The 13950-nt window shown below is 35.6% G+C and overlaps 1 protein-coding gene across 4 annotated transcripts in view; it reads right to left on the bottom strand.

Moving 5' to 3' along the window:
- The window catches only part of FGF12 (fibroblast growth factor 12), a 589282-nt gene that overhangs the window by 181898 nt on the left and 393434 nt on the right, over positions 1-13950 (bottom strand). For all 4 annotated transcript variants that reach the window (XM_008959806.4, XM_003807662.4, XM_034957907.3 and 1 more), the window contains one exon: positions 8735-8838. In XM_008959806.4, the coding sequence (XP_008958054.1) occupies positions 8735-8838 (104 nt within the window). The remainder of the gene's footprint in view (positions 1-8734; positions 8839-13950) is intronic.

Consider the following 13950-nt stretch of genomic DNA (forward strand, 5'->3'; position numbering starts at 1 on the left):
AGAGGATATGCATCAATCAAGCAGTCTCGCTTTCATTTTTGTTGTTGGTGTTATCACTGTAATAAAGCCATCACAAACAAGGTGATAGGCTGCCCTGGTTTTCAAAGAATTATGCTTTTTATATTATGTTGGAACACTGTAGTATGGCACATCCTTAATTGCAACAGCAAATAGGAGAAGCAATATTGATTAAAGAAATGAATATTGAACTAGAAGTTGCTTTTTCTTAACCTGCCTCACAATGCTGAGTGACCTCATTTTAGTCACATGACTTCTCTGTTTCCCAGGCATATTTTTGTCACTCAGCAATAATATCAGAGTTATTGCAAGGCTCAAATGTGATGGTTTATGTGAAAGCACATGGGAAAATATGAGAAACATTCCAATGGAAAGGTTTTATTGCACATAAGGCCAAGAGCAGTATGGTATTATGAAAAGCTCATGGTTGTGGAAGTGAAGACCTAGATTTCAACTCTAGTTCTATTAGTCACCAGAGTGGGCTTATTTAAGTCAAGCACCTCACTAAGCCTCAGCTCTTCATCAATATCTACTGGTTCATTTCTATCCCTCCTCACAGAGTTGCGGTGAAATTAAATACAAATCTAAAAGTCCTTCAGAAACAACAAAAACTAAAAGTACACTGTGTTATTTGCACTAGCACAGCCATTAATATTGTTACCATGATTCTCATGGTTACAGCTACTCTGATAAGAACTTATAATATTACTTATTTATTAGAATATAGACTAAATTAAGCGTCTTTACCACTATTTCAGCTTCAAATATAATTGGTACAGGTTAAGGCCCTGTTTAAACAAAAAACTGTGTTCGCACAATTTGACTTCAGTTTATCCTTTAGTTAAAAAAATTCTCATTTAGTTCATAAACTACCTAATTCAGATTTGGACAATAAATAGTCTAAGTTTATAAAAAGTAAACAAATCATCGCTATAGTTTGAAAAAAAAAACCTTTTAAAAACATTTTAACCAATATTAACCACTAAAATGCCAGCGATAAGTGTGCTAAGCACATCAAACTATTCATTAAAAAAGGTCCAATGTTTGCCTAGTTATGCGTTCTAGACATGTTTCAAATTATACAAATTGCTTTTTTTGAGGAAGGGTTCTGCTCTATTGCCCGGGCTGGAGTTCAGTGGCACAAACATGGCTTACTGCAGCCTCGATGTCCTAAGCTGAAGCAATCCTCTCACCTCAGCCTCCCATGTAGCTGGGAACACAGGTGCATGCTACCATCCCCAGCTAATTTTTAAATTTTTTGTAGAGACAGATTCTCACCTCTTGTCCAGGTTCAAACTGCATTATTTTTAGGTGCTATTTTCCTAGATGCGAATGTCAAGGCTCCTAAGTTATACAAAGCAGTAAGTTATATTTTTATTTCCCAAGTGCTGATATGCCAGATATTACACCCATAAATTTCTTTTCTTTCATTATTTTCTTCTTCTGAGCTGGGGTAAGAAAATAGATGGTAGTCAGACGAGTGAGGGCGTGGGACTGGAAGCAGAGTCACAGGTACCTATTTATGGACTATGGCATTCACTTCACTTGGACATTGGACACATAAAGAACTTGCCCAAAAAGAGGTGCAGCCATTGCCCTTGGTTTCTGGAAGGTAATTTGTGTCTTCCTGAGAGCCTTGGGCTAAATAGAGAATAGCACTATGATTTAGGGTAGGGGCTTTGGGTCATACAATATCTGTGGAGTCAGAGGCTGGGATCAAGCACATGCGCAATGAATGAATCCTGCCTACGTAACAGACGCCAATGACATCTCCTGACATAGAGGCTCAGGTGAGCTTCCTGCTTGGCGACACTTCACGTGTATTATCACATGTTGGTACCTGAAGAGTAACATGTCCTGACTCTATAGGAAGACGACAATAGAAGCTCAGTATTTGGTACTTCTACTGAATCCTGCTTTAGGTATTTCTTCCCATGGCGGATTTTAATCTGTCCCTCTCCCAAAGATAAAGTGTAACCGTGAGTATAACCATGGTTTTCAGTGAGTTCTGTGAGTCCTTCTGGAAAGTTATCAATCTAAAGATGATTCTGTGAGGCCATAAACTTGCAGTTGGTGCCAGAAGTGAGGGTGGTCTTGAGGACTATGCCCTCTAACTTAGTAGTTGGCCTAACCTCCTTACGACAGCTAACTAATTATGATAATAAGAGCAAACTATAACAAGATAAGAATTGTATCTATTTCATTCATCTTTATATGCTCAGTATGCAGTCTGGTGCCTGAGATGTGGTATACTTTCTATCAGTATGTATTGAACAAATTTTAGGTTTACTGAGATTGCTTTGAGGACAAACCAGCATTTGTGCAGTGGTTTGTAAGACTACCAATTAAACTTTGATCAATGTAATCATAGTTAATTGTGCAACAATTGTATGAAATTTGTTCCATCTATACTTGAAATAGGCAATTCTTTAAAATTCAACAAGTCTTTACTGAGAATCTTCCTTTACCAGGGAATGTGTTTAATGCTGTGGTTGGGACAAATATGTGGCCCAGATGGCCCAGATAGCAAAGATGAATACGATGTAATTCCTGCCCAGCAGCAAAATAAAAGTCAAGTGCTCAGATATTACAGCAGAAGTAGCATCTAATTCTCATAGAGGATGGACAATGGAGACAGGTGACATATCAGGTAAGATTTGAGCTGAGCTTTAAGGAAAATTATGAATTACATAGGTACAGAAGAGAAAAAGGCAAATATAACAGTATCAGTGATAGCACTTTAGTAAATCTTATTTTTACTCTTTACATATTTTATCACATGTATCATTCTATCAAGTTACCTAAAATATTATATCACTAGTGTTCTAACCACAATTTGAAAATCTAGCTTTATAATATCATACCAAATGATGTTTATCTACATTTGCTTTATTTATACAAGGTTCAGTTCAAACAACTCAAATATAAAAAGATGTGAGTCAATTTACAGAGGATGGTCGAGGGCTTACTTGGGTTTTGTCTTTCCTGTATAAAATGAAAATATACCTCTCCTTCCCCACTCCCAACCGAAATGCCTTTAAGCACTGTGATCATTTGAGAAAATTTAGGTGGTCTTACAAGTTTTGTCAAAAACTTTTAAAACTCAAAAAGAATAAAACATTAAAGGATATTACATTTTAAATCAAAACTGGTTAAACAGCAAAAATTTTTAAAAGGCACTATCTATGTATAAGGTAAAATTTGTAGAAAAATCTGTTTCAACAGATTGTAACACAGAATGGTATTTCCTGAACTATCGAAAAAGGTGTTTCAGAAACATAAGTTTCCAACATGCTTAACCTTCTTTTGTTTGAGAAAGAGATGCATTAAGAACTTTTTATTTACTCTATTTTTTAAATGTTATTTAATACCATTAAAATTATTTTGGTCTTCCTTTCTAAAAGGCGCTGTGAGATTAAATTTAATCAAGGAGTTGAAAAACTTGTATACTGAAAACTGCTAAACATTGTCAAAAGAAATCCCATGTTTATGAGTCAGAAAACCTAATATTCTTCAAATGTCCATACTACCAGAGACAATCTACATATTCAATACAATTCCTATCAAAATCTCAATGTCGTTTTTTGCACTAATAGAAAACTCCATTCCAAAATTTATATAAAATCTCAAGGAACCTCAAATAGCCAAAACCATCTTAAGAAAAAATAAATAAATAAAGCTGTAGGTCGCACACCTTCTGACTTCAAAACATAGTGGAAAACTATGGTAATCGAACAGTATGGTACTGGCACAAAGAGACACAAACACCAATGGAACACAATAGAGAGCCTAGAAATAAACCCTTTAATATGTGGTCAAATCATCTTCAACAAGATTACACAATGGAGAAAGGTTAGCCTCTCAACAAGTGGTGTTGGAAAAACTGTATATCCACATGCAAAAGAATGAAATTGGACCCTTACCTTACACCACATGTAACATTAATTCAAAATGGATTACATCTGCATAAGAGGAGGCTGAGGCAGGAGAATCGCTTGAACCCAGGAGGTGGAGATTGCAGTGAGCTGAGATCACACCACTGCACTCCAGCCTGGCAACAAAGCAGGACTCCATCTCAAGAAACAAAAAACAAAACCACAACAAACAAACAAACAAAAAACCTCCTAGAATAAACATAAGAAAAAACCTTCATGACACTGGATTTGGCAACTATATCTTGGATATGACACCAAAACAATAAGCAGCAAAAGCAAAAATAGACAAATAGGACTACATGCAACTTTAAAAATTCTATGTATCAACAGAAACAACTAACAGAGTGAGAAGGTAGCCTACAGAATGGGAGAAAATATTTGCAAATCATATATCTGATAAGGGCTTAATAGCCAGAATCTATAAAGAACTCCTACAACTCAGTAACAACAACAACACAAAACAACTCAATTAAAAAGTAGGCAAAGGAATTGAATAGACATGTCACCAAAGAAGATTTACAAATGACTAGCAGGTATGTTCAAAGATGCCCATTACTACTAGTTATTAGAGAAATGCAAATCAAAACAAAATGGGTTATCATCTCACACCTGTTAGGATGGCCACTATCAAAAGAAACAAAAAGTATCAAGTGTTAGCAAGGATGTGAAGAAATTGGAACTTTCGTGCACTGTTGGTGGGAAGGTAAAATGATGCTGCTGATAGGGAAAACAGTATGGAGTTTTCTCAAAAAAAAAAAAAAACAAAAACAAAAACAGAATTACCATATAATCCAATAAGATCTTGACATTTGTACACTCATGTTCATTGCAGCAGTAATCTCATATCCAAGAGGCCAAAGTAACCTAAATGTCCATCAATAGATGACTAGATAAACAGAATGTAGAATGCATATAACATACAATGGAATATTTTTAAACATTAAAAAGAAGGAAATCCTGTCATATTCTACAACACGGATGAATGTTGAGAACATTACGCTAAGTGAAATAAGCCAGTTACAAAAAGCACAAATACTGCATTATCCCACCTATATGAGATATCTAAAGTAGTCAACCTCTTTGTAACTATAAGTAAAAAATGGTGGTTGCTAGGGGCTGGGGGAGGAGAGGAAAGAGAGCTGTTGTTCAATGAATATACAGAATTTTAGTTTTCCAGGACGGAAGAAAGTGTCTGTAGAGATTACCCACAAGGGAAAGAATATTAAACTGATGACAAACTTCTCACAATTAACAATAGATACCAGAAACCAATGTAATATTATTTTCCAAATGCTGAAAAAAATATTGGTCTACTCAGAATTGTATAACTACCTTAACTGCAATTCAAGAATGAAAGTGAAAGGAAGACATTTTCATGGAAACCAAAAGCAAGTTCACCAGCCACACACCCTCACACACAAAACAATTAAAGGTTTAGTTTAGAAGAAAAGTGAAATCAGAGACCAAATTTGATATACACACACAAACAAAAGTTCTATGCATAAAATTATTCAAAACATTCATTAATTTAATGATTAGCTATAAAATAACTGTGCATATGATTTTATTTTAAAGTGCAACTAATCAAACTGGCAGCAAGAAAGGTTGTGATATTTACTAGCAAGAAAACACTGTAACCTCCATAAGCTGTTGGAAAGGAAGACAGAAACACTAAAAAATATTTAGCAAAGTATGTCGTGATTTATGTACGATTAAAAAAAATAAGACTAACCACTACAGGAATAAAAATACAGCCTAAGGTTACAAACTTGCAGAAGAATTTAATAAAATAAAAAAATGTGAATAAAGCAACAGAATTTTTTAAAAAAGAAAAGAGAAACAAAAGGAAATTTAAAAAAATACAAACTATTATGGTAAAAACATATCCAGATACATCAATAATCTCATCAAATATATATATGGATTAAACTCATCTATTAAAACACAAAATTTCAGAACAACTCTTAAAACTATAGCTCTGTGCTACCTAACACTCACTCCGTCTTTGACACTCTCTCCTCCTGCTTCCTGGTGAAGAAATAGAAATCAAAAGTAACAAGGGAATTAATTCCTAGCTTAAAAATAAATAGAAGCCAGGTAAATGACACTAGATAAATGATACTGCTTGTGAATCTTTTGGGTTCTAAATTAGCTTATGTAGGTCCTCTTAGTTTGCTTCAGCCCTCTCCTCTCTCTCCATAAACTGCAGTTATGACCCTTATTGGTTGCCCAACTACAGTGTTGCCTACGACATAGAAAATTGCTTTTCAAAGAAATTCTAGCCTTAATGCATACCAGAAACACCTCAGGAAAGTCAAAGTTAACAGATGACTTTTAACTCACGAGGCGAAAGCATTGTGATTCTAGATGTGAGGCAAGTTTGACTCAAGTCGAGAGAAGAACTGAAAATACAGATACCCCAATAGGTTTACAAAGGTAAACTCCATTACAAAAGAAACTCCCTCTTTTGGCTCAAGATTCCCACCCCCTCTTAACCTCAGAACTAAGCAAGAAGGACAGAAGGAATGCATCTCTGAAAAGCTTCAGAGGATGAAACCACAACCCAGCAATCCCTCCAAATTCCCTCCTTCCCTTATACAATTGTCTCCTGCTTACAATACTGTTGTCAAACTTTCTGTGTTTTTCTTCTTCATGGACCTTTGGGGATCAATTCTAGTCTAATAAACTGAACTCTATAGCTTCTGTGGAATTATTATCTGAATTATGACTTTTTAAATATACATAATATAGTCTACATTTAGCTGCTTATTTAATGACTGATTAAATCTTTAAAGTAAGACTAACTAGAAATATTCAAAATAACATCCTCTTGCCTTTTTAAATTTTAATTCTTACATTTAAAATAGACTCACAATAACTGGACATTAAGAATTGTTAGAGCTGACACACTAAGAGAGCCCATTATTTTGACTGAAAATGTATTTAATTGTTATTTTAAGCAGAAACTTTGAAAAAAGGTATATGTACACATATAGCATATTTATAGTGTAAATACAAAATATAGTGTATATTTTGATCTGAATATTTTCAGGAGTAAAAAAAATAATTGTAATACAAATGACAGATGTATTACTAATAAGCAAGTATGATGTACCTGTTGGAGCTAAAGGAAAATTTTCCCTTCACTCTCTGTAGCTTAAGTGAAAATCGATGGACAAAAGGCTGATTAAGAGGAGAAACGAAATACAAATTTATTAATGTGCACTGGGGAGAATTACAGGGTGATTACCCCACCATGCGAAATGTGGTACACATGGTTATATACCCTTCTTTTTAGAGGAAAGGGAGATGGGGAGGTGTGGATGATTTTACAGCGATAGCAAATGATTTTGGGGGGGAGTTCGATGAACTTAAAGAACATACAATGAGCTGGGACAAAGTCTTTTTGGTCTGCAGAGTAGACCATGGTTTGTGACAAAATGCTGTCTAGGTGTATTGATGGACTTCTGTCTTTCTTCCTGTGATACGAGTTCAGTTAATGAAAACTCAGGGAAGAGACCAAAGGTAATTGTTTTCTTCTTTGGCAGGTCCGAGCTTAGGCAGATAAGGGAACTCCAGAGAACAACTTCATCCTGTGCTTTGGGAGAGACAGGATTAAGACACAGGAGGCAGACGGAGTTCAGAGGAGACTTGAGGCTGCTTCTTCTGTGCAGCATGTAAAAACACCATATTTGAGAGTATCAATTTCTGAGCTCCAAGGTACCAGAGTTTTGTTTAATTGAACATTGGAAGAGCCTAATGAAAATTAGTCAATAACCAATTTAGAATCCAGCAGACATATGGAAACTTCCAAAATAACCTTGTGCTATTTACTGAGATCATAAAAAGTAAGGGTGGAAATCTGTAATCATGATTTTCAAGGAATTTTTCTCATGAACTACAAATAGCCAACTCTCTTACAAGAAAGCGGAAATACACACATACACACACACACACACACACCCCATTCAGTGCAGCCACATTCTCTCAACGCATAAATTATTATCCTGAGAGTGAGACAAGCATCATAATTGTGTTCGCTACTTTAAAATATGTCAGTGCTGATAATGTAGCCACTGATGCTACCTAATTTTGCCAGTTTGGGATTTGAAAGACATGATACAACATTGTGTCCAACATGCTCATTTGAAAAGTCCAAAATTAAGCCAACGAAGGTAGATAATTTGCCCAAAGGGATATCAAGATAGTAAATGAAATGCAAATAAAACTCAAATATCCTTGCTCGTAATCCAGAGCTCATTCCATAAATTCATATTGCCTTTAAATTAAAGTTATTCTGAGAATCTGACATATTAGATAAAACATAGACCTACTAAATACAAACAAAGCCACAATCTTTCACAAATTATGAACGTTTTTTTCTCCATGGTAGGACAGAGACTATTTCCAGACAAATTGAAGAATTTTCCTTCCTGAGCCATCCTCTATGCTTAAAGGAGAGATAACAAGAGAAAAGAAAAATGTCTTGCTCTTTGAATTAAACAGAAAGGTAAAATTCCAAAAGGAGAGTATCCTGCAGAAATGGAAGCTAGACACAAAGAATTTATATCGCATGGAGAGTAACTGCAATATACTCATTCAACAAGACATGGTCCTTAACACTCTAAATTACAAAACCTCAAAATAATCCTGAAAAACGGGATCACAAAATATAAAATGACTTCAACTTCCAATTTTCTTGCCTAACATGATGGTTACTCCATTACCTCTCAGTGGTAGTTCACACACATACACACAAATACACACTACAATGTACTTACTGAACTGTAGAGATAGCCTTCACCATTCATGGCCACATAGAGGCTAGCCTTCACTCCTTGGATGGCCACTACACGCAGGCCCACGGGAATTAGATTGAAGAGAGCTAGGGGGAGAAAAAGAAGGGCGGAAAGGATCAGTGACCTTTTGAATAAATAATCCTTCTTATAATCATTCTTTTGAGAATTAAAACCTATTAATTGAACTTCGTAGAAAAATGGAGAGAGAAATAAAGAGAGGTCTAAAAATGAGAGAAATTGACTTCTTGACCCTGCACCAGCATTAATTACCTATGTAACTTCAGGTAAATTACATAAACTCTGTACTAAAGGGGTTGGATTAGAAGGTCTCTAAAGGCCCAGCTGGATCTGAGATTTCAGGATCCCTGATCCTTAAAATGATCCTCAAACAGTGTAATATAAGATAATTTTTTCTAACAAACAAATAATATGGACCGAAAAATTCTCAACAGGAGAAAACCTATCTGTAGTCGTAAGAAATAACAAAATACTATCTTTAAAACAGGCCAAAGCTTCTTGTTTTTAGTATTTTCCTTGTTGTTCCAAACATTATATTGAACACAGAAGAAGAATGCAAAAATTACTGACTTATTGGGTGATAACATTCAGACAAAACTTTTTTCTTGATATCTCAATTTTTTACATGTAAATAAACAGAGATAAACAGATGGACAGATGATTGATAGATAGCTTAAGCTGTAATGGATATATTTTATATCCAGGTGGGAAATACACACACACACACACACACACACACACACATATACACACATATATACATACTATATATATACAAATATATATACACATATATATATGCACACACACACACATATACTCAAAACCATTAAGAATTAATTTGACAAAAGTAATTCAACATCCTAAGATGAAATGGAAACATGCTTGCAGTCTTTACATATTCGAGTTGCTCATCACTCAAAATACTCAATAGTCTATATGTCCACTTAGAGAAGGAATTCATAGATCAGAAAAAAAGATACCTAAGAGAACCTTCTATTTTTCTTCCAACAATATTTTTCTGTGCTTGGGATTATTTCAGTTACTTTTGAGATCACGAAATGAGCATAAACAGAAAACACTGCCCCCACCCTGAAACAATTCACATTGCATATGGAAGAAAAGCAATCATATAGTTAGGCTCTATAGATGGCAACATGGATATGAATTAAGTATCTCACGGCTGTATGCATAAGAAAATATCTCTGCAGTTCATTTCAGTATCCTGGCTTAATTAGAAGTTCTTATCCACTTTTTCTGTTGATAAAATTCCTATCAGTTCTCGTTTTCTTAGTTTTTAATACAAGATACACATAAATTAACCCAAGGGCTACCATTATTTAGGGATGCCTCTATTTTTCTCGGCTTCTCTCAACCTACAATAGTAAGCTAAACACACACACATGCAGACACACACACTCACAGTATTTGGCTTTCAGTCAAATGTTCAATTGACAGTTGTAGAGGATCAAGTCTTAGACCACAAGTTTAGTAGAACAGGATTCCATTCTTAGCTGTCGACATCGGATCAGTCCTTTTGCCTCTTTGAATCCATTTCCACATTTTTTACGAAAACTGAGACTAGATAAGAAACTGTAAGTAGTTTCTTATAGATTAATTGTTGGCTCAATTTAGATTTGAACTGGTTTTATTTCTTGCTATATTCTTACCAGTGTCCTTGTGTTACTGAAACAACTTAAGAAATACAAGAACTAGACAAAGTCTAGTTGGGGAGAAAAAGCTAAGACATATGGAATAATATGATACAGTGTATAATTTACTTCTATAATTAAATGTAATATATGCATTCTATATATATATTCCCTATGTTACAGAAGTTCAGGAAAATGGAAGCTCTGTGTGGCCTGAAGTATTCATGGAATGCCTTACACAGAAAATGGAACCTGAGTTGACACCTAAAGAAGAAGCGGAAGTTGAGAAAGCCAAGAACAGAAAACATTTTAGTGAGGCGGAAGTTAGGTGGTTTTGCAGAGTAATGTGTGTATGCAGAAAGGGACTGGCAGATTGGTGGATTTGATTTATATTGGGGGGAAATGAGAAAGAACAGCATGTAAATAAAATAAGGATAAATAACCGAGTCTGTCACTCTAATCTTAGATATCTGGACTTTACCAAATAGGCAACAAGACGTGTGACATATGAAAACTAGAGCAACAACACAGATTATGAGATTTGCAGACACATAGTTTCTAAACCCTCCACTCAGTTACATGGCTTTGAGCTATTCATTTAACTTATCTGCCTTAGTTTTCCTATCTGTAAAATGGATATGATAATGCTTATTGCACAGAGTTGATAGAACCAAATGCATTGTCATGTTTCTGAAAGTGATTCACAGAGATGTATCCTCTCTAAGAGCTATTTGTCATGAATACCTAATTCTTCTGTTTGTCAGATAAAGTTACCATAAGACTATTGTAAAAACTGACATATTACCTCAGTAATATTTTTTAGTTTATATTCAGCAGATTGCTTTAAAGCTTTAAAATCTAATACCTTATATTTGTGCAAGATTAATTTTCAAAGTGCTGATACATTCATTAATTCTATTTGATCCTCAACCATAAATGCTATGAAGAATTTAGGACAGAATGATTACCTTAATTTATAGAAGTACAAAAAGATTTAGAGTTAACCCAGGGGAAAATGCATCTAAACAAAGGCTTTCAGGCTCCCTAATGTGGCTACCTGTTCAAAACATCATATTTCATCTTTTTGTTCTTTCTTTTTCTTTTTTGACAGAGTCTAGCTCTGTCATCCAGCTGGAGTGCAAGCAATTCTCCTGCCTCAACCTCCAGAGTAGCTGCTATTATAGGCGCCTGCCACCACAACCCAGCTAATTTTTGTATTTTTAGTAGAGACGGGGTTTCACTGTGTTGGCCAGGCTGGTCTCGAACTCCTGACCTTGTGATCCACCTGTCTCGGCCTCCCCTTTTTGTTCTTTTAATTTCCTCTAATATCCATTTTTGCCTTCTTGCAAATAAATAGATTATTCAGCTACACCTTCTTACATATCCTGCAACCAGACGTAGGTCCTATGGACCCACTACTGGCCAATGAGATGTAAGTCATCACATCATTATAAGCTTGAGGAATCCTTCCTTAAAGCCAGCATAAAGGTGTCCTTTGTGCCCCTTCTCAACCTTTGCCTATTGCTGTTTGAATGGGGATATGGTAGCTGGATCATCTCAAACCAAAAAAACAAGGACTACTCCCCAGCGGGTGTTGGCAGGTGAGCTGGAAGGAGCTGGGTCCCTGAGAGCTTTGTGGAGCAGTGGCACAAGTCCAACATTCAATTACCCAGGTCTGGCTTTTACATGAGAAAATAAGTCCTTGTTCTCTTAGTCTGTGCAATGCAGAGCCAACTCTAATCCTAACTGATAGAGATGCTAATGAAAGCAGAATTAATATGCAAGATATGAACTAGATGCAAGGTACTTCATTTTAAATAAAAGCAGATACTGGAAAACGATTAAGTTCACTGATAATTACTGTGAGAAGGAGAAAAGACTTCCCAGGATAAATGCTAAGAACACTGGTTTATGTAGCTGAACATAGAAGGAAAAGCAACTATAAAGTTTTTCCTACATGGAATGAGAGAAAACTGATAATGCTAGGCAGGGACAAAAACAAGAAACCTGTTTGAAAGTTTTATATGAACCACAACATGATAATGGCCTTTAGCTGGTTTGCTTTGTGAGACTTACTAAGCCCATTTTTAAAAATCAGTAAACGATTTGAAACGAGACTTTATTGGTAAAAGCTAAACATAGTTTCTCTGGAAAGGTCCTCATCTGCCTCCTAAAAATCCCAAAAGGTGGCAAATGACTTACTGTTATCTATTAATTATCTTCAGAGTAGCATACTGTGGCTCCAGCTCACAGGAGCCCTTTGCTACTCCTTTCACTACTCCTCAAAGCCACTGTCCTAACTCATAGTAACTGGGCTGCTTGACTCCACCCACTCTTTAAGTCCCTTGCATCCTCTTATGCCATTTTCCTGCTTACAACCTGCAGTGATTCCTCCCTGTCTCCAATGTCCTTTACAACCTGGCTCCAACCCACATTTCCAGCTTATCACCTGTCACCCTTTCCATCTGCTGTAACCGGCTTCACAGAGCTTTTTGCCATTTCCTAAGTTCCCCCTCGATCTTTAACTAGGCTGGAGTTTGTCCTCTTTTGTCCTCTATCTCTTTTTGGAAAGCTTATCTTCCCACTTCTAAATTTGGCCAACTCTTTTCATCATTTAAGGCCTACCTTGTTGAACTCCCCCATGAATCTTGCCCAAAACCCTTCAGAAATAATACTTCCCTTTTCCAGATGGCTTATTTCTTGTGTATATTTCAGTAATGATATTTAGAACATGGTTTTAGAGTTCTTTGTTTATATCTCTGTCTCCATCCCTACAATGCAAGACTCTTGAGGGTAGTTGCTGTAATGTCTAGCCCAGGTACATGTACATAGCTTTATTAAATAAATGTTATTATATGAGTTATGACAAAAACACGTTATTTCCAGGAATGTAGGTTTTCTTGTTAGAATGAAAGTTCTTTTTAAGATAAAAATGAAATTAGAAACTTAAAGCATCTCAGCCTGATACTCAGTTAATCTACAACATACATTTGTGCTACATGGCACTTTCACTCCAATACTGAGTGCTTCTAGTAATTTGATCTTCCTCCTCCTACCTTCTAAACCATCTTTTTGCTAACTTAGCTCCCTCTGCTTGGAATGTCACTCTCCCTACATCTTCACACTGAAATCCCTGACATGCGTGAAATGACACACCAAATGCCAAGTGCTTTCTTTCACTTCTTAGCTGCCCTATTCCTGGATCCAGACTATATTTATCACAATTTATAGTTTTATTCTTCTAAAAAATCTGTTTCCTCTGCCAACCACAACCAGATTGTAAGCTCTCCAAAACAAAACTCACATCAAAACTACACTTGTATAATACAAGGAAGGGAGGAGACAGATAGAGACAGAGAAAACAAGAGGGAGAATATGCAGGGTAGTATATATTCTGTGTATATTAGCAATCCCAGTAAACATTTGCAGACTAAATAATACTACAATTATATGCCAAATAGAGTCCAAGTATTTAATCTGACATTCAAAGATCTTCTTAAACTTGTCCTTTCCAAAAGGAGTATCTTG

Source organism: Pan paniscus, chromosome 2, assembly GCF_029289425.2.
Source record: "Pan paniscus chromosome 2, NHGRI_mPanPan1-v2.0_pri, whole genome shotgun sequence".
NCBI lineage: Eukaryota > Metazoa > Chordata > Mammalia > Primates > Hominidae > Pan > Pan paniscus.